The sequence below is a fragment of the Thrips palmi genome, unplaced genomic scaffold, assembly GCF_012932325.1.
Source record: "Thrips palmi isolate BJ-2018 unplaced genomic scaffold, TpBJ-2018v1 HiC_scaffold_2, whole genome shotgun sequence".
Lineage (NCBI taxonomy): Eukaryota > Metazoa > Arthropoda > Insecta > Thysanoptera > Thripidae > Thrips > Thrips palmi.
In genome coordinates, this window is record NW_023144629.1 from 2867705 (window position 1) to 2895559 (window position 27855).

At 56.5% G+C, this 27855-nt stretch overlaps 1 protein-coding gene across 2 annotated transcripts in view; it reads right to left on the minus strand.

The window, feature by feature from the left end:
• LOC117647080 (protein slit) overlaps positions 1-27855 on the minus strand; it is a 120537-nt gene that overhangs the window by 49155 nt on the left and 43527 nt on the right. For both annotated transcript variants that reach the window (XM_034388589.1, XM_034388588.1), the window contains exons 2-3: positions 12384-12455; positions 7028-7099 (exon numbers count right to left, since the gene is read on the minus strand). In XM_034388589.1, coding sequence (XP_034244480.1) covers positions 7028-7099; positions 12384-12455 — 144 coding nt within the window. The remainder of the gene's footprint in view (positions 1-7027; positions 7100-12383; positions 12456-27855) is intronic.

The following is a 27855-nucleotide window of genomic DNA, read 5'->3' on the forward strand; positions in this document are numbered from 1 at the left end:
AGCGTCGGTAAAAAGGGGTCGAACCAAAAGTGTCACTCGACCAGTGATTTGCTCTCCAAACGAGGAATCCATTGGTGGGGTCACACGTTCGGTTCGAGTACTGTTTAGCGACTCTGGAGCTCAAAACGCGTCTTGAGTTTTGGCCGCTTCCACTGATCTTCTGGCCCACTGTGCCGCCGAGCGTGAGGCGCGAAGCAGCGCAAAGCAAGCAAGCTGGCATGTTCCGTCTCGCCGGGCGCCAGCCAGAGCGCCAGACTTGAATGACCAGGAACAGGCATCGGTCTTCAGGCTGCTGCATTTAGACTCGGCAACGAGGGACCACTCGTGGAGAAGGAGGAGGAAAGAACGAGAAGCAGCTGCAGTAAAACTACCACCACTGCACAGTTTATGTACTTTCATTGTCAATAACTGTTGCCATATTCATGCACGAAGCTGTTTTCAGGAATAGCATGGTGAATTTTCACTATAGCATTGTGAATTTCAATCATACAGCTTTTAAGGAGTATACCTACACACAAAAGGTAATATGAGCGCACAAAAAGTCCAGAGGCATTTAGAGTGCACATCAGAAAAGGAGGAAGCGTTGTTCCGGCGCTATCCACTGCCTCCTAGCGGCCTTACAGTAAGGCCCTTACTACTGCTCTCCCTTCCCCCTCGCTGCTCCGAGATTCAATTAAGTCGTCGCGAACGCGTTAACGACAGCCCGTTACTCCATTATATCAAGACAACACACCACGACAGAGGCGCGCGCCGCGCCCATCCGCCGCGCGAAAGAGAGAGACAGACGGAACACGCCGCCGGGGAGGAGAGAGGGAAGGAAGGAGTGCGCCCTTTGCTGTGCCAGCCGCACACGCCACTTGTCGAAGAGAAGAAGAAGAAGAAGAAGAAGAAGAAGAAAGAAGACAGTCCATTCTTGTGAGCTAGTGTGAGATTGAGGAATGACAATAAATGGATCGAAGGAATGCGTACGCATTTGTGTTTCGATGACGGAAATCGACTGCATTCAGACGAATAAAACTTACCTGTCCCAAAGTTACCTGATAAAATAATCCGCAACATCATTTGAATGATTAGTAAACAAGGAAGCTGCATGGATGCAACAGGTCTGAAATCGCCAACGAATAAGATTCAAGTGGTGACAGATTACGGAAAAAAAAGCAAAGTGGGTCAGTGCGAAATCCACCCCGGCAGTTTGTATCAACAGCGAATCGAGCGACCTTCATCTACATTCAACCTCCCCGTTCCTCCGCCCCAGTCCCTCGCCCGAAAACGAATAAATAAGTTAAAAACCCCGACGCGCGCGCTAAGTCACTTTCCCTGTACCTGTCTGCGGCGCCTCGCCCGATCGCTCCGGGGCAGCGCGGATTGGGGAAGGGCGGAGACGGCGAAGACAAAGGCAGACGAAGAAGGAAGACGCCAAGTGCAACGAGAGAGACAGGAAGCACCGTCCGGAATCAGCCCGCGGGGCGCAAGGCGACGAGGGCTGGCCTGGGCCGGCCCACCTCAACGCGGAGATCAGAGCATAAGCCCCTTAGCGGCGCGATCCTCCACAGGTAAAAGACGGGGCGAGAAGATGCAGGCGGTGTCTGACGGAGATCAGTGTCTTCGATTTCGCGGTGGATCGCGCTGAGCTCCTTGTTCCAAATCCTTTGCCCACACCCTCAAAACGCTAAAAACTATTTTGAGGCCTTGCAAATAAAATTAGCTTGTAGTAATCGATTATATTGAGCTTACATACGCTCACAAAGAAAATACGCAGTAGTTTCCGAACTATCTTCGCACACGGCAGAAACAGTTCGTGGTTGTCCCAAGAACGTCCAGGAAATTGCTCATGTCTTTTCTGTCGGCTACATGGGCAAACCAGGTACCGTTTTGGCCGAGCACGTTTAGCAGACCTAATAGACTGTACAATGTCCCGTGGCAAGCAGCAAAGTTCGTCTGCTGCACTACTTTAGCTCTATTTGAAGTTACTGTTCGGCTGTCACAAGGAATTGCAGCAACCACGAGAAGCCCGCTCTCGGTTCGTCATCTTCCCCTGGACCAATTGTTATTGCCGTCTGCTGATGTCACGGGAACGAGCGTTCGCGACAAAATGTCTGGTGCAGTGGTACCGTCGCCCCATTTCGGCCGCCAGACGCGACATGAGGGACGGGCCTGCCAGGGGCCCGCTGACCTGTACTGTACAGCCCGCCGCAAAAGTGACGGGTGTCACTGCGGGCGGACACGTGCAGTCAGTGATACTGCCGCTGCTGACTGATTTAGGGGCCGCCTTGACCCTCTGAAGCCAGACTGCCGTTGTGCAGCGCGTTGGGGAAGATTCCGGGCCAATCATAAACTGAGAGGATCGAGCACACGCCCTCAGCGAGAACGGCCAGGCGACCTATGCTGTTGTCAGTTTCACGCTACTGCTCGTTGGCGTTTGTTCCACTTTCGAAGCGCGGTCATTATTCCACTGAACCTGGCTTATACTGCCACTGCTTCCTGACGCGTGGGATTCCAGTTTGGTTTTAGGTCCGGCGACTCTTTTTAGTCGCTCTACTCGCCGTGTGTCACACTTTGGCCTGCGCGGATCGTGTGTACATAAAACGCATGGACTTTGCCGTGCATTTGAAAAGAGACAAGACGGTCAGTTCTCATCTTTTCCGGACGACCACTCGTTTCTTATTGTTCCTCTTCATTGGAAAGAGTTTCGATCTCATCCTGTGACCGACCAACTTGTGACCCAATCCATGTCAAGTCAAGCCTCATTAATGTATTGGTTAGAGGGACACGTTGCTCTGAGCACAGACCTCGCTATGAGGAAGGCTTTGTTCGTTCGCGAGACCACTTCAGTTCAGTGCACTGTTCGTGGTCCTTTAACCCTTGCAGCAGTGCAACCAATGCGTCACACTTCAGCGACTTGTCGCGTCTTACACACTGTACAGCGTCAAAGCTCGAGATGCACTCATGTTCTGCATCCTGTTTGGAATGATATGTGATTCGCGGCCGTAAAGCCAAGCGCAACATTGTCGCTCGGCTGCTGCTCCGCATGCGGACTGAAAGTCGTTGTCGTCGCTCTGTCTCTCTCACACCTGTACGGGACGCCCCATGAGTGCGAGAGAGACAGAGCGAGACTCTCGGAGCCCAGCTTGCTCCGCTCTCGTAAACCGGCCGCTCAGTCAATTTGGGCCGCGGGACGCGTGTCGCGGGACAGGCCGCGGGCACAAGGGCGTATCTGCTATGGATTTCCGATCCGACACACTGTTGTGTATACGTTGCCGACCCGACGTACATAGAGTAGCACTGCAAAGGTGCCCACATCGGAAGCACCGCCATTCAAGTTGCAGTTATATCGTCTGTCAAGAGTTGATCATAGGGTTACTTGATTGTGAAATTCGATCCTCTGCGAGCGAGCGAGCGTCCACAATGAGTCTTGCAGTGGTGTCACTACTTATCGCCGCCAAATATGTTTCGGCAGTGTAGGGCACGCATCACGCATTCCGTGTGTAGGGCTCCAACAAGGGAGGGGAGGGGGGGGGGAGTCTCGCGACAAAATCGACTCGACGACGCAAAGTGAATTCGGGTGGTCCTGGGCGAAGCGAAGAAGGGGAGTTTTCTTGTCCTCCTCTTTTTTTCCAGATGCTTTTTCCCCCGGCGGACCGAGACGGGGATAGGTGAATAAAGCCAAACAGAATACAGAGTGCACTTTTCAGGGTGAATATTTTGAATATTTCAAGTAAAAAAAATATTTTTTCAGTGAAAGCGCACCAGCCGAGCCGAAAGCCTTCCTGCCTTGCAGAGCGGCCCGGTGTGTCGCAGTGCAGCGCTGGTGCAATACGTCGTCAGGCAGCAAAAAAAAAAGAGGGCAGGTCTGTTTGAAAAAGAGGCGCCATTTTCATACGCATCGTGTGTGTGTGTGTGTGCGTAGGGGATGCGGCGGTGTGATTTGTGCCCCCACTATCGACGAGTCGCCTGCCTTAACTCACTTAGCGGACACTGAGCACACTGAGGTACAGACCATAGGCAATTGACCCACGTTTTCGTTCCATAAATTACGAGCCGATTATGCCGGGCGAGGGGTAGCGGCGGCGTGCCGTCCGGGAAGGAGGGGGTGGAGGTCGTCAGGTGCAGACGCTCCACCGCTGCGAGGGTGGGGACTGCTTGCCGCAGCTAACGCCGCAAACTGCACGCGGCGTCTCGAGTGCGAGACAAGGACGGCCTCGAGCCAAGTGACGCGTGAGGTTAGGCAATGCCTCCGTATCTACCCTTTCCGACCAAATTCTACCCTTTCCGACAAAAAAAAAACTCCCTCAAGTGGCTTCAGTAAGGTAGGCAACCGTAGGTTCACGCTTACGTCGCCAGCTGGGGAGGTGTCAACTCAAGTGGCTGTGCTAGGTAGGCGAAGCGTAATGGGCACTCACGTCCGTGATCGCCCCTTGGCTTGGCTGCGGTCCTAACTCACGGAAGCCACCGCACCGCGCCAGGCTGGCTGGCAGGCTGGCTGGCAGGCTCGGGGACCGCGAGGGTGCCCCCTCCCCCGTTCCACGCCGGGTTAGCGGTCGGCTTAAGCCTTAAGGCCCACAGCGCTGTCACGGCACTGCCAGTGTCAACGCGAGGGTAGCTGGTACACGTAGACAGACGTGCTCAGCTTATGCCGAGGACGGCCCGCGGGCCTGAAGCCGCCCCGCCCCGCCCCGCCCCGCCCCGCGCATAATAGATTCCCGTCCTAGGCGTGCGTGTAGCCCCATGGCGGCCCCATCGTTTATCGCGCATATTGGCAGTGCAGGCGACGACGTGCGCGCCGTGCCCCCCGGCCGCCACCCAGGGCCCCAGGGGGTCATTCGCATGGAGCCCCGCGAGTGGAGTGGATAGAGATACAGCGCCGTGCCGCGCCAGGCGGTCGCGGGGCGTGCGTCCGGGGAGACAGTGATGGTATCGGGCCGCCACGTTGCAGCGCTGCATCAGCATAATCCACGAGCATCCTTTCCAGAGATGAGGTGAGCGGATACGGCGAGACCACGCCGATAGCAGACGAGCAGACGACGTTGGCCGAGACAACGGCCAGCAGCTTGCACGCGGCGGACGGTACCTGCACACTTCATGCACCTTTGGACTCTTTGAGGGTAGGTTACGCGCACACTGTCATAAGCTTCTGAATAATATTATGCATGACAACGCATAATTTTTACGTTTTTAAGCGCGATATTATGCAGAAGCAAAAGGTGCATAAGGATTTAGTGTGTAGACATTGGTACCTAGACGACGTCCAGTACCAGGACAAGGGCCAGCAGACGACGCCCCCTGCCCCCGGCCTCGTGAAGGCCGTGCCCATTGTTTATTGAATGCCGGCGGTGCGCTGGGCCCTTGGCTGGGCCCCGCTCACAGACTCGGCCTGGCTCGGCCACGCGGGACCCTCGCGGGGGCAAAGTCCCCCCAACGGCCGAGAAAAACACGGCAGGTGCGCGGCAGCACAACGCGCCCAACTTTTTCCGCCATTTCTCTCTCTCCAGCGATTCCGAAAGGATCGCTGCGTCGCTCCGTCTCTGTCGCACTCATGGGGCGTTCCATAAGAGTGCGAGAGAGACACAGAGCGGTCCTTCGGAATCACTCGACAGAGCGTTGCGCACACTACAAATAATCCGTTTTGTGTCTGGCCCGCCCCCGGCGGCCCCGGGCACAGGTGTAGCCGCCAGGCAGTCTGCCTCCAGTGTGCCCGCGTTTGATGGATGCGCTGCCGAATGTGATGACACCGCGATCACCGCCCTCTCGCAGTGTGGCGTCCCGGGGCGCGTCAGAAAAGCGCGCGCGGACGGCGGCACACTGGTCCCAGGCGAGGCAGAGCTCGTGGTTTCGGACGCAGCCCTCGACGCCATCCATCTGCATCACCCCATTGAGCCGCCTTCCGAACGATTAGTCGCCGGTGGGGTAAGGTGCGGCACGGAGGAGGAAGCTCGGGGAGAGAGAGAAGACGAGGAGGAAAAGGAAAACAACGAGAATAAGAGGTAGCTAACACCTTCTCTAGGTATGTGTTTCAAGGTAGAGCAATGAATGATTTGTTGAAAATCAGAACGGTGGCGAAGTTCAGGGAAAGGAGAGAGACAGAGACAGGGAAGTCCTCAAAGGCGCCGGGCTGCTGGCGCTTCGCATCTCTCTCTCTCTCAGCAGCCTGCTCAGCGCTCCGCCCGCTCGGCTGCCTGCTTTCGGTCACACGGTTCGAACTTCCACGCCGCCAGCCACCGAGGACGTTGCGCCGCGCCCGACAGTGGCTCTCCGTCTCTCTCGCACTCCATCGCTCCTCCAAGACGCGCCACTTGACCGGAGGAGGCCGCAAGCTGGCGGCAGGCTGGCTTCGCTCGGCGAACTCGAATTCAAACTCGACCTGGACGAGGAGCAATATCTCGCGTACTCGACGACCCGGAATGCGGAAACGGAAGGAGGGGGCGAATGGAGAACGGAGGGAGAAGGAGAGGGGAAGGAGACGAAAGAGGACAGGTAAAAGGAGAAGCATAGGAAGTTGGAGAAGGAGAGGACGAGGAAAAAGAAGCAGAAAAAGGAGAGAAGGAAGGAACGGAAAAAGGAGAGAAAGTGAGGAAAGAAGAGAAAAAGAAAGAGAGGAAAAAGAGGAAGAAGAAAGGAAGGAAGGAGAAAAGGGAAAAGGAGAAGAGGGAGGAGAAGAAGAAGGAGGAGAGGCGGCAGGCAAAGGGGATGTTGCCGCGCGGATATGTGGTCCGAGGTGCGGGGCGGCGGGGCTGCGGGGGCGCGGCTCGCAGGCCTCCCTCCCCTCCCCTCCCCTCCCCTCCCCCTCCGCCACGGCGCCTCGCACGGCCACTGCCGAGCCGCCGACACTATCGAAAGACATTACGACTTCCGCTTCCGTAGCGCCATGCGCTGTACAGTCAACAACAACAAGAGGCGGCCGGCGCGCCAGTCAGGTGGCGGTGGTGCACTGTGCGTCGCTCGGCGTCGCTCGGCGTCGCCAGGGCGATTGCTTCCGAAGTCGCAGATAAGAGTGCGAGGCGGGCGTTTCAATTTGGAACGAGGTACTTACAGTCTCTCCAGCGCAATCAGGTCCGACAGCGCGCCCCTCTCCACCGTGTGGATCTGGTTGTCCATGAGGTGCCTGGCGACAAGAACGCAGAAAAATGGTGAGACACGCGGTGACAACACGGACAGCACATTTCAGATAAGACCTTGCAAAGAAAAAGTTGCTGGTCATAACACTGTACTTAACAGGTGCACAAAATGCTTCGTGAGATTTTAAGCGTGCACTACACAAACTCTTCGTAAACGAGAGAAGGCTCGGTGGTTTCCGGACTGGGCAACCTCCGGGGTGGGGTGGCGTTGGCGGGGCGTGGTGGGGCGTGGTGGGGCGGGGCGGGGCGTTCCCCGTCGTCGTGCTCAATCAGTTTACTCAAGCCGCCCTCGCACCTGAACCCCGTCCGACTTGGGGTCGTCCTCGCCCCCGGGCCCTCCGCACCGCTCCGCTCCGCGCCGTGTCGCCCGGGGCACGGACCCTCGCCCCCGGAACCCGGCCAAACAGCCCCGTCGGCCCCGGGCCGGAAAACGCGGTGGACACTCCGAGAGGAAAGGCCGGCCGGCCTGCTCACCGATTCCGAGAGTCGTTGTCGTCGCTCTGTCTCTCTCGCACTCACGGCGCGTCACGTACGACTGCGAGAGAGACAGAGCGACGACAAGGACTCTCGGTCTGGGGCGAGGCGGGGGGCCGCCAGAGGGTCAAGGTGCGTGTTGACGCCTCAAAGGGGCCGCCCTGCGCCCTGCACTGTGAATGCGCCCCCTCAGCTGGCAGAATTTAATGGAGCCGAAGGTCTCGGCACTTCACGCTGCTGCCGCCACCGCCGATCCCAACCCTTCCATCAGCGCCAGCCTGTCTGTCTGTCTGTCTGTCTGCCCGCGCGTTAATCCGTCTACCTGGCTGCCTTCCGCGTTTTGAGTGCCCCATTCGGTTCTCCGCGCCACCGCGATAACCACGCATTCCAGCGAACCGACAAGCGACAAGCAACCCCTTTGCCGCTCGCCGAGCCTCTTCATCACTGTGCCCGCTTCCCCGAGGCGGGGAGGGGCGCGGCACAGTGGGCCAGAAGACCGGTGGAAGCGGCCGAAATTCTAGACGCGTTTCGAGCTCCAGAGTCGCTAAACGGGACTCGAATCAGACGAGTGACCCCACCAATGGATTGCTGTCCGAACGAGGAATCCATTGGTGGGGTCACACGTTCGTTTTGAGTCCTGTTGAGCGACTCTGGAGCTCAAGACGCGTGAACCCGCCTCGGCAAAAGTCGGCGCGGCGTAGCTGCAGCGCACGGCCCTGCCGTTGCGGTGCGTGGCGGACGTTACGCGCATCGGGCTATAAATAAGTCATCATCAGGCGGCCGTAACGCGCCGCACCACGCCGCCGTAAAATAAAGCATTTTTCGGCGCGTAGGTCGCATGCTACACGGCCGTCATCAGGGTGTCATCGAGCGCCACACCGGAGCGGAGAGTGCACGTCGTGGACGAGGTGGATGTCGCGGACGTGGTGAACGTCGAGGACCGCGTGGACGTCGTGGTCGTGGTCGTCGTCCGCGGCGACAGTCTCCTCCGTCATCTCCACCGCGGCGAGCGCGCGTGTTTTTCCGACTTTCCAAAGTAAACACGGAGGCCGGCAGGGAAGCTGCCTTTCCACGAAGCGCGTCCATCCGTCAGAGCTAAAAGTTTACGTAAACGCCGAGGGACGCGGCGGCGCGCGTTAAATCAGACCGCCACAGGCCGAAATAAAAATGATACGGAGTCGATATGCCGAGCCCCGCGGTTTCACAGTGTACAGACGGGGTTTTGTTTTGCAGTGCAGCTATCCCTTACAACTCACTGAGTGCCCTAACCTCTACACTGTTATTGGCCTCGCTCCAGTGGCCACGGCCGCCACGGCAGGGAGGGGCGCTAGGGCTGCAGGGCGGCGAGGGCGCAGCGATCCCGGCCTCCTAAATGCATAATAATTCCATCACAGCCTCGCGGAGCACCGCACTGCAATCCGCAACCCGCAGAAAAAATAAAAATAAAAATTGAGCTGCACGCAACGCGCAGTGAGCCAGAAGACCGGCGGCGCCAAAATTCTAGACGTGTTTTGAGCTCCAGAGTCGCTAAATGGGACTAAAACCAAACGTGTGACCCCTCCAATGGATTCCTCGTTCGGAGAGCAATCCATTGGTGGGGTCACACGTTCGGTTCGAGTGTTATTTAGCGACTCTGGGGCTCAAAACCCGTCCGCGGTTTTGGCCGCCTCCACCGGTCTTCTGGCCCACTGTGCTCCGGCCGGAACGGGACGGGACCGCGCTGCCCTCCAGACAAAGGTGCAAATAAATCAGGCGCTTTAAGGACACCCCCTTCGGACGGCTCAATTTCACAACCTGGCGCGCAGCGCCAATTATCTGTCTTGTTGCGAAACGCGGGGGGCTTGTTTTCGCGATGCAGCCGGCTCGGCTCGGCTCGGCGGCGTGCGTGTGTCCCGGCTCGGCTCGCGTCCCCGCGGGGCTCGGCTCGTCGCCCTCCCGCAGGATTGGGGGAGCGAGGGTGGCACAAAGGCACTGCCCTGCTCGGCCCCATCGGAGGGGACCTCTTTAAGGACGCACTCCGTCCTCTCAGCCCCGCAGTCCGAACGGCGTCGCCCCGTCTCTCTCGCACCCGCACGCCACGCCCCGCGAGTGCGAGAGAGACGGAGCGACGGGGGCGCCCTCCGCACTCGCCCCACGGGGCCGTTATCCGCGGGAAATCGGGCGCGCGGACAGCAACACTCGGAAGTGGACGCGTCTCGATAGAGTCGTCGTTTTTAAAAGGCGCGGACGCAAGGGGCCGTCTCTCTCTCTCCCCATCTCTCTCTCTCTCTCTCTCTCTCTCTCTCTCTCCTCTCTCTCTCTCTCTCTCTCCTTTTAGTTGCAGAAATCGTCGTGGAAACAACCTTCCCGGCCGCACTGCCTACCCACCAGGCGCCATTGCCCTTACGGCGGCAGAGGCAGGGTAGGCAGTCCCGTTAAACAGCCGTGTCGGCGGGACGGTATTCTCCGATCCCAAGGGGTTCGTGTGCGCGCCAAAACGCGCCGTGAACTTTCAGTGTGTTAGATTGGTGCCCGAATTGGAAACTGGCACGGCGCCACTCCGGAAGTCCTTCCAAAATTTTGGGCGGCGCAGTCAGGTCATGGACCCTCTGGCGTAGTATCCACATGCTTTCAGACTGATTCCGAGAGAGTCGTTTCCGTCGCTCTGTCTCTCTCCCTGTGTATTAGGTACGTCCTGCGTAGGTGCGAGAGAGACAGAGCGACGAAAACGACTCTCGGAATCAGTGTGCACAGTCCGGCCGCCGCCCCGCCCCCTGCACGACGCCGTAACGCCTCACGGCCGAAACTGCAGTGGCCGGTGCTTCGGGCTTCCGAGCGACTCCGAGGACTCGTGCCGTCGCGCTCTGTCTCTCTCGCACCTATGCGGGGCGGGGGACGCACCAACGAGCGCGAGAGAGACAGAGCGACCACCTTCGGAGTCAGTCCGCCGCAGTTGTAAAAGGCGCACGCCGCGATGGGCTGCTAATGGAAGGACCGCGATGCGATACAGGAGAGAGAGAGAGAGAGAGAGAGAGAGAGAGAGAGAGAGAGAGAGAGAGAGAGAGAGAGAGAGAGAGAGAGAGAGAGAGAGAGAGAGAGAGGGAGAGAGAGACGGCGAGTGGGCGGCTGAACTTGCGAAAAGGGAGGGGGGACAGGGGTGGAGGAAAATCGCGAAAACAAACGTAACATGAAAAATGAACGGATTAAAAGGGAAAGTGTTTTTAATGAGGTAGGTCGGGGGGACGGCAAGCTGCTAACCAGTGCCCCTTGCGCCGTTCTTACCACCCTCGCCAAACTAAACACAGAATGCAGGTCCGCGGACACAGCAAAATCTTTTTTTTTTTCCCTTCTGGATCTGCAAAACAAGTTCCTGTCCCTAGCGTGATGCATTCCCAGGCACACAAGTTCGCGGCCCAACGGATTTCCCTGTGGCTGGTCGTCCTCCAGTCCGGGCCAACTTCTCCAGCGGCCTCTCCAGTGGGTGCCCCAATCAGCGGTGGCGGGCGGGGCGGGGCCGAGGCGGGGCGGGGACTCCCTGGATGGACAGCGCCAAACTTGGACGTTGTTGGCGGGGTCAGTCCGAGTTCGGGGAGCAGAGTTCTCGCACCGGCGCAGCGAGATGACGTGGGGTGCGTCGGGGCGGTCTGCGCGAGCCCGGAGTCTGAGTTGCTCCACTCCACTGGCATACTGGACAGCGAAGTGCCACGGCGCAGCAGCAGACTGAATCCGAGAGTCTCGCTCTGTCTCTCTCGCACCGCCAAGCAACGCCCCACGTGTGCGACAGAGACAGCGCGACGATCCTTCGGAGTCAGTCGGCAGTAACGCAGCGGAGTAAGCTTGGGTAGGCCGATCTTGATCTTCGCGGGACTGGAGGCCGAAGACGAGAGAGTTTGGAGGGGCAGCGTGTGCCGGATGAGCTATTCATGGGGGCGGCCGCGACGCGTGCGGAACGGAGAGGGAAAAAAACGCGTGATGGATGGTAAACTTGCGGCGATACCCCGCGGGGCGGAGAGAGAGAGAGAGAGAGAGAGAGAGAGAGAGAGGGGGGGGGGGTCCAGGCTGGACACACAAAGGAGCCAATCGGGAAGGGACGAGACCGCATCGGGGGACAACAAGTACGAGGAAAAAATGGAGTCATAAGTTTGAATCCACCCGGGGAGTTTTGATCAATAACTCTGCATTCCAGCATTTCAGCTCGGCACCGGGCGAGCGATAGGTACACATGTTGTACGGAGTTCTTTGAGGAATGAAAGTACGATTTAGAATTTTATACAGTACTTGTCGGATCTAGTTCATCACCTCAGTGACTTCACTGACATTTCGTCTTTCTACAGTCCGTTCAATGTAACACGGTCCCCTTGGCTGGCGGGGCCAACTGCAACCCTTTCCTCCGAATCCGTCCCTGGGATTGAGGCCGGCCTTCCCAGTGGCCTCGCCTGCCCCAAGTCGGGCCCGCGGCCCAAGGCGCCGCCCGTCCCTGGAGGCCCGCGGCCCGGCCTGGGCCCGGCCTGGGCCCGAGGTCCCCGGGGCAGAGCATTACGGCTACTGGGGGCGAAATAAAGAGCAGAGGGGATATTAAAAAGAGAGATAAACACAATTTGTGGAGCGGAGGGTGAGGAATTATTAAGGCCGGGGCGCAGCGCGCGGCGTCACAGGCGACTTGGGACGCGCCATCATGACAACTGGCGACATTTCGAGAAGCAGAGCTTTTCGTCAAGTCGGCCAGCAGACTCGCAATCAAACTCCAACTTGCTTCTTTCCGCTTTCAAAAAGCGACAACAATAACGAAAAACTTTTTAAAAAAATTCGAGCACTTACAAGATCCGCAGGTGGCGCAGGTCCTCGAAGTCAGTCTCGTACAGGATGGTGATGTTGTTGCCCTGCAGGTCTCTGCAACACAAAATAAAAGCGACATCTGTTGTGAGGCTGCCAATAGTGAGTGAAGATATTGGGCGCCAGTCGGCGGCGATGGGTGTTCCGGGTGGTCAAAAGTTATCAAAAGATACGGGCTGCCCCTCCGTCCCCCGTTACGCCCCTGAGTTATGGCGGCCAGGGCTGGGGCTACAGCCCCCCGGCCCGGCTCGGCCCGGCCCTCGCCGTGACAATATTGCGGCCGGCCTAAGCTGACACTGCCAAATTGGCTTTTGATTTAATTTTAAACCGGACTAGGGCTCCTTTGTTGCTTCTTTCCAAATTGTCCACACCCCCCAAAAAACAGGTTGATAGAAAACGCAGACAAAAGACAAAATTCTGGAGAGACGCTGTTTCTTTCTGCTGGACAGTCCATGACGAAGGTTTCAACTTTTTCTAAGTTGATGTTGAAGATGTTGCTTAAAAATCACAACATTTTAGATCAAACATGGTAAAAACGGTTCCTGGAAATCACCCGTGTCTTTACCATAGGCTTCCTGAGAAAATCAGGAACTGTTTTTACCGTGAACACATTACCTACAGAAACGAACAGTGTTAATTAATTTCCAGTTAAAATTCTAGCGAGTGTCCGCCGTGTCGTGCGCAAGGTCAGTGAATCTGCAGGCATGCTCAAAGAGTGTGTTCCACCGCTTTAGGAGCATCCCCCGACAAGTGAGTCTTCCCTCCCAGTGCACAACCCTGAATGCCAGCAGCCTGCCAGCGGCCCATGCCCCAAATGGCAGGCTTCCAACTCGCATGAGGAGTATAGGAGTGCACCCAAAGGACGCAGAGCCAATTCCGCGTACCCCTTCCACGAGGCAAGACGAGCAGCACAGCGACTGCGGACGAAATGAGACTCCGTTGCATAAAATTGCAGTATGCCGGCAAACGCGGCGTGCAACGCGCAATATTAAGACAGGCCCGCAAAACCACCACGGTGAAAACGGTTCCTGGTTTTCCCTGGAACTCCCTGGAAATCGCCTTTGTCTTCATCATAGGCTGCTTGGGAAAACCAGGTACTGTTTCTATCTTGACGGTAAAACCACATTTTTTCACACTGCACGAAAAAAACCACAGCAAAAGTACACAAATTCCTGGCAATTGTGTTATCAGGAATTTATTCCGGCGGAGAGGAGGATGCTTGAGGCAACTCGCGGCACAGCCACGTGCCGACGAGCCAGACGGGGCAAACAGCCCCAAGGCGCCTCGTTCGGACCCAACCAAAAGGAGCACAAAACACTTCCTTGGGCTAGGTTAGAGGTCCATTAAACGCTTCGAGAAGACTTCGGTTTATCGACCTCCATCAACGACCCCCGGAAGACTCAAGACCCAGCAACCTCGCGGCCGTACTCCTTGGCCGTCTGCCACTCGGTGACACGGCCGGCGACAAGGTGGCCACCGGTGCCACAAAGTGCAAGTGCAACATGCAGTGCACTCAACAGCGTCTCATTAAAAATCCATCGGCAGAGTCGTCGGCGCAAGGCGGCAGGATTTTACGACCCCTGGCGTGTGCTGCCAGGATGCGTCGTTCCGACGCTGTCTCTCTCGCTCCCCTGCGGAACGCGTCACGAGTGCGGCAGAGACAGAGCGACGAAAAGACTCTTCGGAGTCGGTCTGGCGGACGACGAGGAGGAGAAAGAGGCCCGCGGCTCGTTCAAAAGCTCGTTGAAAAATATCCATCTTCGTCACGGTCACGGGGCTCTCGGGGCTCGAAATGGTGGCCTCGACCCACAGACCTCGCCTCCTGCCCACCCTCCAAAGGCGGGCAAGGCGGGCGCCCTCCTTCACCTCAAGAAGGACGGCGACGGCTTCGTGCCGAAGACCCACAAGCACGGCCCAGGTGTGTCCGTGAGAGTGTGTCGCTGTAAGGGCCACAATGTCCTCGGGCAATAATCAAACACTTGGAGCGGAGAGAGGCACTCTTGAAAAACAAGGTTAAATCAGCAGACTTACTGAAAGAAGGGCACTGGTGAAAAATGGTTCCCAACAAGTGATTTTTTTAACAGAGAGTGTTGACTACCCAGGAACTCCCGAGAGATCGCATATGTTTTTAACAGCAGAGGTCACCTCGGAAAAACGTTTTTGCCATTGAGATGATTCTTTTTAAAAGTAGGGTACGGATATGAGGCACGAGATGAATCCCTCCACGATTTGACCTGCCTGCCAGAAGAGGACAACGACGACACATGACGGCCGGGCCTGGGCTCACGCGCAGAAAATCCATGGACCTTGAGAAGGGCACCAATCGAAATCCTCCGGAGGACCAACGCATTCCGCACTGCTCTTCCAATTCCATTCTTATTTCGGTCGCGGCTCTGCTGCAGGAGACACAGGCAACCGAGAGTCGTTTTCGTTGCTCTGTCTCTCTCACACTTACGCGTGACCCACATAGGTGCGAGGGAGACTCTCGGAATCAGTCTGCAGCCGCCGCAACCACACGGCGTCCTCTGCCGCACGAGCCGCTTGCCGATCGCAACCCAACCCTTTCCTTTTCGTTGTCTCGTCCAATGCTGTTCCTTCCAGGTGAGCGCGACGGCAAAACGGAAAGCAAGTGTGGCGTATACGGTTTTGCGTGGCGTGCCGCCCAGGGAAGGGCCCTGCCCTGCCGTGCCCTGCCGTGCCACGCCGTGCGGTCAGAGAAACCCCTCAAACTCAGACCAGAAGACACAACGAGGGCGAACCGGGCCAGTCCGCATACAAAACGAAGAAGAGAAGGACTGTCTGCTTGGGTCCCAAGAAGAAGAAGAAGAAGAAGAAGATGCCGCATGGGGAACACGATGAAGACAGTCTTCGTTGCCTTTGACTGAACGTCGTAGAACAGCCAAGCCGACACATCACACACACACACACACACACACACACAGAACGCAAGCGCACGCCCCCTACGCACTCAGAGACTCTGGGCGCGTTTCCCATCACGATACGATTAATTTCGAGTTAGTCCGCCCAAATTAAATTATCGTGTGTTTTGTTCCACCTGTCCCGCCGCGACTGGCGCGACGGTCGCCGCCACTGCGACGCGTCGCCTCGATTTAATCTACGCGCTATTTTTGAAACGCGCGCCGCGCCTCGCCTTTGTTTTTCCACGCGAGGAATAAATAGAGTGCGGGGTCGCGGCGGGTCGCCCGTCAATAACACACACTTAAAACTGTACAAAGAACCGCTCTTTGTAATACGAAGAAAACGGCGGCTTCGCAGCCTGCAAAGGAAATCGTTTGTAATACGAACGATTTTCTTTGTAATACAAAGGAAAAATTCTTCGTAGCCTACGAAGAACTTCTTCGCAGCCTGCGAAGGATTTTTCTTTTGTATTACGAAGAAAATCGTTTGTATTACAAACGATTTCCTTCGCAGGCTGCGAAGCCGCCGTTTTCTTCGTATTACAAAGAGCGGTTCTTTGCAGAAATTTATCTGTGCACTTCCTGCACCGTCCGTCGGCCGAAATCCTTCAAAGTGAAAGGAGAGGAGACGACCGCGCAAGTGAGTTTGACTGAAATTCGGCATCAGATTTTTGCTAAATTACTTTTATTTCACGTAAACAATCCGAAATGACACCGTCATGCGCGACGGAAATCCTTTTTTTTTTTTCAGTGGTCGGTGCGCCTGGCCGGCGTGGCCGCGGGGCGCACAGCGTTAATGAATTGAACGCGTCCGCACGGAGAGGTGTGGCGACGCATGATGGAGAGCTCAACGGCAGACTGAGAGCCGTCGTTCCGTCTCTCTCGCACTCGTGGGGCGTCGCGTGGGGGTGCGAGAGAGAGAGAGAGACTCTCGGAATGAGTCTGTGGGTCCGGCGACGCGCTCGACGACGCAGCGCCCGTGACGAACCGGGCGTCAGGATCTGTCGTCCCTTCCCTGACCCTGCCCTGCCCTGCCCTGCCCTGCCCTGCCAAGCCCTGCCCTGCCCTGCCCTGCCCTGCCAAGCCCTGCCAAGCCCTGCCCTGCCCGTCCGCGGGCCACCTCCACGTCGGCCACACCGCTAATAACCAAAAATGTGTTGAAGCCGGGGTGAAGCTGCCGCCAACAACAACAACTTTTGACCGCACCGGCACCGGGCGATGATGATATTGTTTCCAACACCATTCGGAAATTTCATTTTCCGCCGGCCGCGCGGCCAAAAGGAAAGAACGGCGGAAATAATGTAAAAACGTGCACGGACACACACACACACACACACACACGTGCGGACACACCGCATGGTCCGCGTCCCAGCGGGGCACAAACAGCTTTTAGGGGAACAAAAGGGCCTTTGGCGACTTTGCGCGCCCTACACTGCATCCCACATCGCCGTGTGGTGTGGCCCGCGGGGGGGAAGGGTTCCGGGTTCGTGGTGGTTCGGGGGGGTTCACGGTGTGGTTTCGGGTTCGGGGTTTCGGCCGGACGAGCAGATACAACAAGGCGTAAATATGACGCGGCGATAAGGGACGCCACCACACTGTGTGCGTGTGTGTGTGTGCGAAAATTTAAGTACACATGTGTTTGTTTCCAGGTATGTGTGTCTTTGTTTCCGCGAGTGTGTGTGGGTGGTAGTTGTAACGACGTCGGACAGGACGGGACACACATGCGTGTTCGCATGCGCAGTGTGCGCACGCAACGCAAATCACCGCGTGCGGGGGAGAGTCATAATTTTCAGCGAAGAAACGAAGTCTCCAAAAATTATCGTGTTTTACAATCAGCAAAAAAAAAACCTCATTCAACGAACGTTAATGAAAGCAGATGATCCATCGCGTATCACAACTGCTGTGATAGCCGAGAGGTTAGAGACGTGGGATCGAGTTACCGCAGGCCGGCGTTCGAATACCAGCGTCACAAAAGTTTTTTCGACTTGCTATCCTAAGGGTGGTGGTTCGAGGCCATGAGAGCGGAGCCGTGTGCAACAGACCCACATGCCGGAGGTTCGACTCCTAACAAATATTTCCATTTAATTTTACTGCCTCACCCAGTGCGGTTCAAACCCGTAAACGTGAGCCCGCTCCGAGCATGGGACGTGGTGGTCCAGGGAGTAGAGGCGTCGGTTCCCAGTGCTAGGGTCGGCGGTTCGACTCCCCCAACTTCTTGCGAAATTTTGACCGGGTCGGTCGAGTCCTGTTGCGTCAAGAACCCACCTCACGCCAATCTCCTCATCATGGGCCGTGGTGGCCGAGACCGTTAAGTCGTGTGATCCCGATGGCGGGGTCCGGGGATCGAATCCTATCATATCATTACATTTTTCGACCGCCTTCCTCCCAGTGCAACTCAAACCCGTCGTCCAACACGCTGCCAGACGTACAAGCGTGATAGCGTAGTGGTCAGAGTCACATTCACCTGGCCACTCCGCTGTGGGTGTCTAAAAAGCAATCCGCTTCGGCGGGTTGGCCTCGGCACTGGAGCGATGGAGTATTTGATCCATCAATCCAGACCACCCGGTGTGTGGTTGCGGGTGGTGCCTCCTTGACTCGTCGGGGAGGCGATGATAAGTCCTTTGAAGCTGGCCTAAAACGCTGTATTTCGGTACGGGAGCGCCGGACAGTGGGGGTACCATGGGGTACACAACCAACCCTACGAAAACAAAAGCTCCACCAAACCTCTTCTCTGTCTGAGTCTCTCTCTGTCTCTCTGTCGTCTCACTCTACGTCCCGCCCCTCAAGAGCTTCGTACTGGGTGCTCCCACCCAGCTGCCTGAGCTTGGGGTCCTACTGGGTCCCCCGGCGAACGCTTGGGTCGCTGACGGGATTAACCCAGGTACCTGATAGCACCGGTTCCCATCCCGAACACCGAAGTAAAGCAGGAGGCCTCCCCATTAAGACTGGGGAGGGGGTGTAGAGTTCAAATTTTTTTCTTTTCCCTTTCAAATTTCTCGGTTAATACTCGTTTGCACGGGAATGACAACAAGGTCAACCACCAATCATGTTTTCATTGTTTTCTCACATTGATAAAAATCTTATCGTCATGGACTGACGACCGGGTTTTTCACAGTGCGGTGCTCGTCAGCGCGTTCGGCGCATAGCAGACGACACCACGCAGCCCGCCCAGTCCTGCTCTAGTCGGCGGCGACGTGGCGGCGGCGGAGAGAGATGAGAGATTGGCGGAGAGACACTGTTTGGGAATGCAGCACCCGTTGGGCCCGTTGGCGTGGGCCGCCGCGGCTTGGGCCCTGGCCGCCCCGGCCGCCCTGCACACTCCTTCCGAGAGTCGCTCTCGTCGCTCTGTCTCCCTCGCTCTCACGGGCCGCCCCGGAAAGGTGCGAGAGAGGCGGAGCGACGAAAACGACCCTCGGAATCAGTCTGCCGCGGCGTGCACAGAGACAAGACAGGTCGGTTCGCGAGTTAATTAAAAGCCCAGAAACTGAATGGGACGAGCGCGAGTCGTGTCGAGGGGGGGGGGGGGGGGAGTGAAAGGGGGGGGGGAAAGGGGGGAGCGGGGAGGGGGGGGGGAAGGGAGTGCCAGGCGCCGTTGGACATTATTCAGCACACTGCAGCCCCGCGGGGACCAAGGCCCACGATCTAATAAATGACTGCTAGCCTCGCTGCCCCCTCTGCCCCCCCCTCCCCACCACAACGCCGCCCCCGCCACCGACGCCCCCCCCCCCTCCCCCCCTCGACGCCGCCACCGGAAGGAGAGGCGCGACGGCTTCCCCGGGCGGTCAGGGCGGCGCCGCCACCGCAAGCAAGCACCGCACCGCGCACACCTTCAAAACACGCGAGTCGCGAAAAAAAGAGAGAAGCAAGGAATGAAAAAGGGAGAGAGAGAGAGAGAGAGAGAGAGAGCAAAAAAATGAAGGAATTGGCAAGCGGGGTGTGTGCAGAGCAGCACCGGGGGGTACGTCGAGAGGGGGTTGTTGGCGGCGCGACGAGGGGGTGTTTATTTACCTGTGTTTCTCCCCTGAAGCCAACAGGCGAACACACACACGCACACGAGAGAGAACACACCTACACACACACATCAGTGTTTGGCGCCCCGAGGAGGGCACCACTTTCCTTCAAAGGATTCTTTCTTCAACCCTTACATCACTCCACCTGCTCCGGCCAACCCCTTCCCTTCCCACTGCACCTGCCCCCTCACCCTTTTCCATATTTTCTCTTCTTCCTCTTTCTTTCTCTCACTCTCTTTTTCCCGCGGCATTTTCTTTAGGCAGTCGACTTCCCCCACCCCTCTCCTTCTTCCGGCCCCCTCGCCGCTCACATCTCCCTTTACAAGCAAAACGTTTTCGCAGGTGCCGACGCATGGCAGCGACAACAAACCAGTGCCGCGGCGAGAGCAGGTGGGAAGGGGGAGGGGAAGGGGGAGGGGGAGGGGGCCGCGCGTGTGGCCGCGTTTCGCACGGATTTGTTAAAACACGCGGTCACTTGGCCGAGATACGGCCCGCCCCGCCCCGCCCCGCCACGCATCCTCCTTGATGAAAACAAATGGATCGGTGCCCTCGCTCCTCGGTCACTCCGGCCGCTTTCACGTACGGGTGCCGGCCGGCGGCCCCGTAGACCGATTCCGAGAGTCGCTTTCGTCGCTCTGTCTCTCCCGCACCTACACGGGACGCCCCATGAGTGCGACAGAGACACAGCGACCAAAACGACTCTTTCTCGGAATCAGTCCGCGGGCACTGCCCGGGCCAGAGCAGTCCGATTCCGAGCCGCGCGCGGTTCGTCGCTCCGTCTCGCTCGCACTCCTAGGGAGCGCCCTGCGAGTGCGAGAGAGACAGCAAGCGGACGTGTTCCGAAGCGGCGGACAGGCGCTTTTCGTACCGGACAGTCATTTCCGTTCGGAGCGCATTTATTGATGATGCGCCGCGAGTGCGAGAGAGACACGCAGCGAAAGCGAAAGGAGAGAGAAAGTTCGCGTGTCGCCAACAAGGTCATCGATTGCACGCAGCGAGCGCGGAGCGTTTTTAGAAATAATATTGATCAGCGACGCCGCCGCGGAGGTTGCTGCACGCGTGCGCGGCGGACACGCAGACACGCGGACAAGCGGCGAGGACGACCGCCTGGTTTCACTGAGCGGCCTTGTTGGCAGTGCCACGGGTAACAAACATTTTGCCTCAATTTTTAGAGCTCAAGCCCGTAAAAGACACAAAAAGACGAGAGGGGAACAACTACTTTCCCCATTCACTTTACAAAAGTTCAACACATTTCTCTCTCTCTCTCTCTCTGACCACAGCAATGCTCGCGCCGGGCGAGCGGGAACTGCTTGCCTTGCTTGCACCCGTTTCGTGCCGGGACGACTTGTAACAGCAAATAGAAACTAGTCGAGAGACCCGTGTCAATTAATCCTCGCTTTCTGTCCCTTTCCGGGGGGGGGGAGGGGGGAGCAAGAGGCCACTCCGATAGCGACACAATGGGTCTTAAGGGAGGGGACGCGGCGGGACGCGGGGGAGGGACGACGTGTGTACTCAGTGGCGAGGGCGGCCCGGCCGCGGCCACTGCGGGGGCGGAGCGGCGGGGCGGCGCAGGCGGCAGTGGCGGCGGCGAGCCTCCAACGGCTTTTCAATTCGAGTGCGGTCGCTTTTATTTGCCCGGACTCGACCGAGCGTTACGACGGCAAGGAGAGAGAGAGAGCGCTAAAGAGGGTGGGGAGCGGCAGCCCCACGCCGCACGCTCTGGGGGCGCCGCTAGACGTGCTAGCGCCGGCCCCCCCCCCCCCCCCCACCCCCCACCCGCCAAGCGACCAAAGAAGTGGTAGTACGCAGGCACCCGGTGGCGCGGGAGCAAACGGCTTGCACACCAGAGCAGCGATATGAATGCGTCGGGAATGCCAGCTTTCATCCCCTTCCCCACCCCGCCCTTTCCCCAACTCCCTCCCCTCCCCTCCCCCCTCCCCTCCGCACCCGCTTTGCGCGCCGCGCGCCACTTTGGCCCTCCCGCGACGCACAAACGCACCGCGCCGCCAAGTGCCGTGACACACACACACACACACGCACGCACACACACAGAAAGTTCGGAGCGGAAATGCAGATCATTATTGTGAAAAAACAGGTGGAAAAATGGAAAATAACAAAAAGTAGTTCCTTTTCTCTTCCGCCTGATTGCTGCTGGCTGCCTTTGGCTGCGCGCGGCCTGGCCGTGCCGGCCGCGGCACCGCGGCGGCACTAAGTCCGAGTAATGGAAACGGATAAAGATGATAAGCGAGAGTGCGAGTCGAGCGAGTCAGGGCAGGGCGAGGTATCGCACCATGGGGGCTTAAGAGCCCTGCGGCCCTGCGGCCCTGGGGCCCTGGGGGGCAGCACACAGAGGGCAGCCTAAGGCGCCACGGCCAGGCGCGGATCCAGGGGGGGCAAGGGGGGCCCCCTTCGTGGCACCTAGATAACCGCCTTGAGGGAGCCAAAAAGCCTAACTGCCCCAGTAAGCAGCCAAAAGGTAGAGGAAAAGTGCCAATTTGCCGCGCCATCTAATCCACCTCAAACTGCCTTTGTATCTGTATCCTGCACTTCCGACGGTGGTGGGGAGTCCGACGACAGCAGACTCAGAGAGCCGTTTTCGTCGCTCTCTCGCTCAGTCTGCAGGGGGCGAGGTAGGCCGGCCCGCCGGACACCTGTGCCCCCGGGATGCCTACCGGCCACGGCGGAGGCCCCTCGCCTCCTCGCCTTCGTCTCAACACGAGTCCCGTCCGGTGGCGACCGATTGCTCGACCCCCCCCCCTCCCTTTCTCTCTGTCTGTCTCTCTCTGCCTCTCTCCCTCTCTCTCCTCTCTCTCTCTCTCTCTCCTTGATCCTGCGTCAATTCCGGCATTTCGAGGAGCCTTCCACGCCGTCACCACCACGGCCCAGCAGACCGATTTCGAGAGTCGTCCTTTTCGTCGCCCTGTCTCTCTCGCACCCTTACGGGGCGCCCCATGAGTGCGAGAGAGACAGAGCGACGAAAACGACTCTCGGTCTGCAGGCCGCGGCCCTCCACTGCTCGCTCCTAAGCCGCGCGCCGACCGTCGCAGCCAATCTAACTTTGGCCGAGTCGGCCGGCCTTTCAATCGTTCGCCAATTTATAACAACTTAGAGCCTCATTACGCGGAAGGCGGGGCGGGGCGGGGCGGGGCGGCGAAGCGAAACAAAGTGAGCAAAAGTCGCCGAATAATGGAGCGGGGAAGAAGGAAGCCGCACCCAGTGAAAGGGTTCAATTACTTCCTTCCGAGCCATGTCGTTTTGAACAACCAAAATCGGAAGACTACTGCTGCGATGTCAGCAGCCCCTTAGGAGCGAGGAGAAAAAGGCGGTTTCTCGCACGCGTTTTGGGTTTGCGCGCCGAGACGGAAGGCGACCTCCCTTAAGCCCAAAGGGGCCGCAGCCCGGCGGACCGGTCGAGTCCGGTCGAGTCGCCCTAAGCGGTCTATTTGTCCGGGCCTCGGCACGGCACGGCACTGCCACGCCACTGCCACGGCCGGAACAACTGTAAATCAGGGACTCAAAGGCCGCTAAGCCCCGGGACACCTCGGCCGCGGCCTGCCCGACAGTGGTCCGGCCGGCCGTTCGTCAATACGGTGGCAGGAAATTAGCAGTGTTGCTGTCGAGTGTCCTTCGGGGGGTGGGGGAATAGAAGTCACTAGACTAGTGACGAGAGGTGAGGCCAACGATAATCAAAACTGACGGAGGAGGGAGGGAGAGAGAGAGAGAGAGAGAGAGAGAGAGAGAGAGAGAGAGAGAGAGAGAGAGAGAGTGCCACACGTTGCATCGGGGGCCCGCATTAGGCGCGATAATCCCCGGGGACAAGTTGCCGGCACGCCTCGCTTTGAACACTCAAATGTGCGGCACGCATGCTCGCGGCTGTTACTCTGGCAGTTGCCACCGGCCAGGGGGACGGACAGACGGACAGACGGACAGACAGGGACGAAAAGACATGTCGCAATGCAGACGAACAGAGCACAATGCCGCAGCATCTGCGGCGACAGTGAAAGAAGGACGATGCACAGAGGGCCGGTGGAGGAGGCCGACACTCTAGACGCGTTTGGAGCGCGGGGCGCCCTACACTCTTTTAATATCAATTTTTCGCGAATTTACGCAGGGCTTGCTTTTATGGGGTGGAATATGGCGGGGCTCGGGCTCGTGTCCTCCTAAAACGTTGTTTTAACCGTCGTCGCGAGCAGACGAAACATCCTGGCGCTCCAGACGGTACTCGATGACAAGCAGCGTACTCGAATGGCTTTACGAGCAGAGGGCCATCAAGACCACGACCAGGATGCCGACGAAGTCGACGGGCGGCGCGGTAGTTTCAAGACCGGCGAAGCCTGCAAAGCGTGCCCGACCCGGGGACTCCATGCTTTAAAAAAAAAGCTTGGATGAAAAATAAGAACGTCATCGTAAAAGTGTGACGGGTGAACGCGAAATGTGAAACGCAAACGCCAGAATGCATGAGCTGGATGGGACTGCATCGATTAGGCCCGTGATAAATAAATCTGCTTGTCTGCACGGCCGCTTTTTTTCGACCCAAGAAGTCACTTTTCTGGGCGCTCATCGGCAACATGATGTCACTGCACTCAAAGAAACGCACACCACTCCGTCCCTCACCTCGCGGTCCGCGACTCGCGAGTGCAATATAATGGCAAGGACAACCGATTTATTTGCATGCCGATAAAAGCGGCGGACGATGGATTCGCATTCCTAGAAGACACCGTTTGTCACGCGCGCATTTATTACCCGGCTTGCGAGGCTTGCTGCGTATGCACGCCGCGCGGGATGCAAAATTGCGTCAGGTGCCAAGGCGAAAAAAAAAAATACGATTTCAAGAAATCCTAGGAGTCACGAAGAAAAGAAGTGGTGTAGTGAAGTTGTGGCTCAGGGGACTACCAATGGCAGTGGTACCAATGTGGTCGATGTGCCACCCGTCGAAATTTAAACTTGACAAAATAGAAATCAAAATGCTGGTAAATTCAAAAAATTCCAATGCTAATGTATTCCGCAGTGTTCTGACAATAGAACATCTTTAAAGTCCATCATTATTAAAATGTTCTTGGTAGAAAGAAGGCAGTAAATTAATTTTCACGGGTTGGCAACTAGTTTCTCGGCGTCTGCGCCCTTGCGAAAATCGCGAAGCTGAAAGCACCAGCAGTCGCGCATTAAAACTGCCCATCCATTGTTGCTGACGTTGAATTGTTTGGCTTGTTTCAAAAGGCTATGGTTCTCTAATCATGTTTTCTTCAATTCTGTGTAATAGTTCTCCCTTACAACGTATCAACACCACGACGGTTGGTTTGACAAACTTCATAAACTCGGGAGGGATGGTTTCGAAACGCGGGTGAGTCTTGTTCGAGGAACATGAGCACTGCAAGTCGCGAGGTGGAGCGAAGTGGTCCTAGTGCTAACTGAATCACAACAACAACAAAATTGTTTTATTGACAAAAAAAGGAATATTTGAGAAACTGTATGTCAGAAAAAAAGAACTTTTGTTTTGCTAATTTTCTGTGAATATTTTTTTAGAAAGTTATCACACAAAAATTGAAAATTTGTTTTATATGAATTTTCATGAGCAGGAAACAAAGAAAAAACAAGAAAGAGAGCAAAATTAATACAGATTTCAAATGCTACAGTTGGTTAAACTGTTAACAGGTTGCAAACCTACTGCGCATGTCCAAAAACACTCCAATCAAGAAGTATTATTGGATAGTTCTACCCGAAAAACTGCGTTCGAACCGACACCAATTCTATTGTTGCATCTTGTCTACCTGCAGTCAAAGAAATTTTTCATTTCGAACGTGCTGATTTCAGCTTTTGGAGTAAGCTGTACAGACCCAAAAAGAAGCTCGGCTATTGGTCCGCCCCGGCTCGGCTCCCCCCACTCCCTTTTTTTTCCTTTGACGAGTCGAGTTTTGCCATGGAAACAGCGATTTTGACAGCAAATTTCTCAAAATTGGCCGTTAACTTTTTAACCAGATTTCAGCATGAGAATCAGCGTTCAAAGTTCTACAAGTCTGCAAAGTCTCATTAAAATCGTATAGAAAATTTCCGAAATGCATAAAGGGCCACACAAATTGAATCTCGGGCCGGCTGAATCCTGGGTATACTATAAGGCTACTTTAGCGAAAGGTTTCTGGAGTATGATGAAATTTGGTAAAAGTGTTAGGCTTATTTTCTCTGAATACACTGATGCATTCAAAAGGTCCCATTTGTGAGAATGGTGTCAAAAATTTAAAGAATTCATGCAGTTTATGATGATTTCAAAGTGGCTAACTTTTTTTTAGAAAATTTCATAAAGTTATGCACATTTTTAAGGTGGAAGTTTGTCAAAACTTTCACAAAGTTGTTGATTTTTTTTTAACATTAAAGTGGTAGTGCGAGTGCGCTTACAAAACTTTCATAAAGTGGCTTTTTTTAAAATTTAAGTGGTGGTGCGCTCACAAAATTTTCACCGTCAAACCTACTTCGCCTACTCGCGCCCGCACGGCTTTATAAGGCCACCAAAGAGGCGTTGCGCTGAAAAGTGCACACACTCCCAATCGACTCCACTTCGACAACCAATAACACTTACTGCCACAGCCATCTCGCCTGCTCCCGAGCCACACATGCGTCCCTCAAGAGGTGCAGACTCGCACACATATGCAAGCTCACACACACAAGCATACACACACACACACACACACATATATGTGCATACACACTCGCGAGCGCCCGTCATATATGGCGGCAAAGGGTCACTACACTCGAAGAGCCCATGGATGGCGAGGCAGTGCCGCCGCCTCATCCACCTACTAACACTACCAATCGGTCGACTGAGTGTGTGTGTGTGTGTGTGTGTGTGTGTGTGCAAGCGCACGTGTGCGTGTGAGTGTATCTGCGTAAAAAGAGGGAGGAGGGAGACTTTCCCCAGCGATCCTTCACTCAACACGTAGGTGCTTCTTAACCTTATCTTAAACGATGTTATAAAGTTATAACGTGTAACTTTTGAATCATTTACGAAACGATGAAATTATTTTCATTCCTCCTGAACTATTTGTCTGTCTGTCGCATCTTTGAAAACGACGTTTAACAACCCACACGCATCACTCTTTCCTTGCACAAAAGTCAAAGCTATGATGAAAATTTATTCAATTTGTCGTAAAAAACGTCATCACTTTTCAAGTGATGTGTCATTGACAATTTTTTTTTCGCATAAAGTGGCGACTCATTTTTGCGGTGTATCCCCGCCAAGCGCCGGGATGAGCAACAAAATGGCGTCATTAGCTGAGTAATGGGGCAGCTCGTATCGCTGGAGTGTAGTTGCAGCGGCCCTTGCATGCAGCGCCCGACAGGTGCGGCACACACACACACACACACACACACACACACGCACACACACACACACACAAGAACTCTCTCTTACCTCTCTCACCCGTCCCTCTTTTCTTTCTCCCTCTCACTCTTTTACCACACACACAAGCTCGCGTCGGAAAGATGTCAAGCAGCCGATACCGGTGTCCGATCACGGCTATGGGACGGGCCGGGCACTACCAGTGCACCGCCCGGCACCGCCCAGCCAGGCCTCCGCGGATGCGTCCCAAAAGGAAGAAGGAAGACACAGGCGGAAGACACGTGGGTGCCTCGTAGGTGGCGTCGTTGCAACATTGTGACGGTAAGCGGCTTAGGCGACGCGACGCGACGCTCCTAGTCCTGCTGGCTAGAGGCCCTGGATCATCTGGACGCTCCACAGTGGGCCAGAAGACCGGTGGAGGCGGCAAAACCTCTAGACGCGTTTTGAGCTCCAGAGTCGCTAAACAGGCCTCCAACCGAACGTGTGACCCCACCAATGGATTCCTCGTTCGGAGAGCAACCCATTGGTGGGGTCACACGTTCGGTTCGAGTCCTGTTGAGCGACTCTATGGAGCTCAAAACGCGTCTAGAGTTTCGGCCACCTCCACCGGTCTTCTGGCCCACTGTGCGCTCGTCTGGGACTAGACGTGTGTGTCCCCACCACTCGGCATTATGAAATAAAACGCGTCACGTGGTTCCTGCACGCTGCCCCCATTGGCAGTGCAAATAGAACGTGCTCCGGCCGCGCCCCTGGGGCGCCGGCAGGGCGCCGGGCCGGTCCTCCAGTGCCGCGGACTCGCAGTTGGAACAAGGGCCGCTTTATGGGATCGAGCGAAAACGCCCAACACGGGCCTGGTTGGGTCTCGTGGTCCAGTGACAAAATGGTCCAGCACGGTCAGTGACAGGCGTGCCACGCGGATCGCGGCAGGGACAGCCTGTCTGTCCGACATTTCCACGCGCGAATCCCTGGCATCCTTTTTTCGACCTCGACATATTCGGACGTGTGCCTCACGCATTCCGCAATTCCGATGCACTGAATGAGACTGTCACTATCGCGCTCCCGCACACATTTCACTCTCGCCGCACAGCGCGGCTCCCTCGGCTCCCTCCCCGTGGCAGCTTTTCCAGGATATTCGATTCGATAAGCCGACGCCGCGTCTGACAGCGGGTTGACGCTGTGGTCAGGTGTCGGCCGGGCGT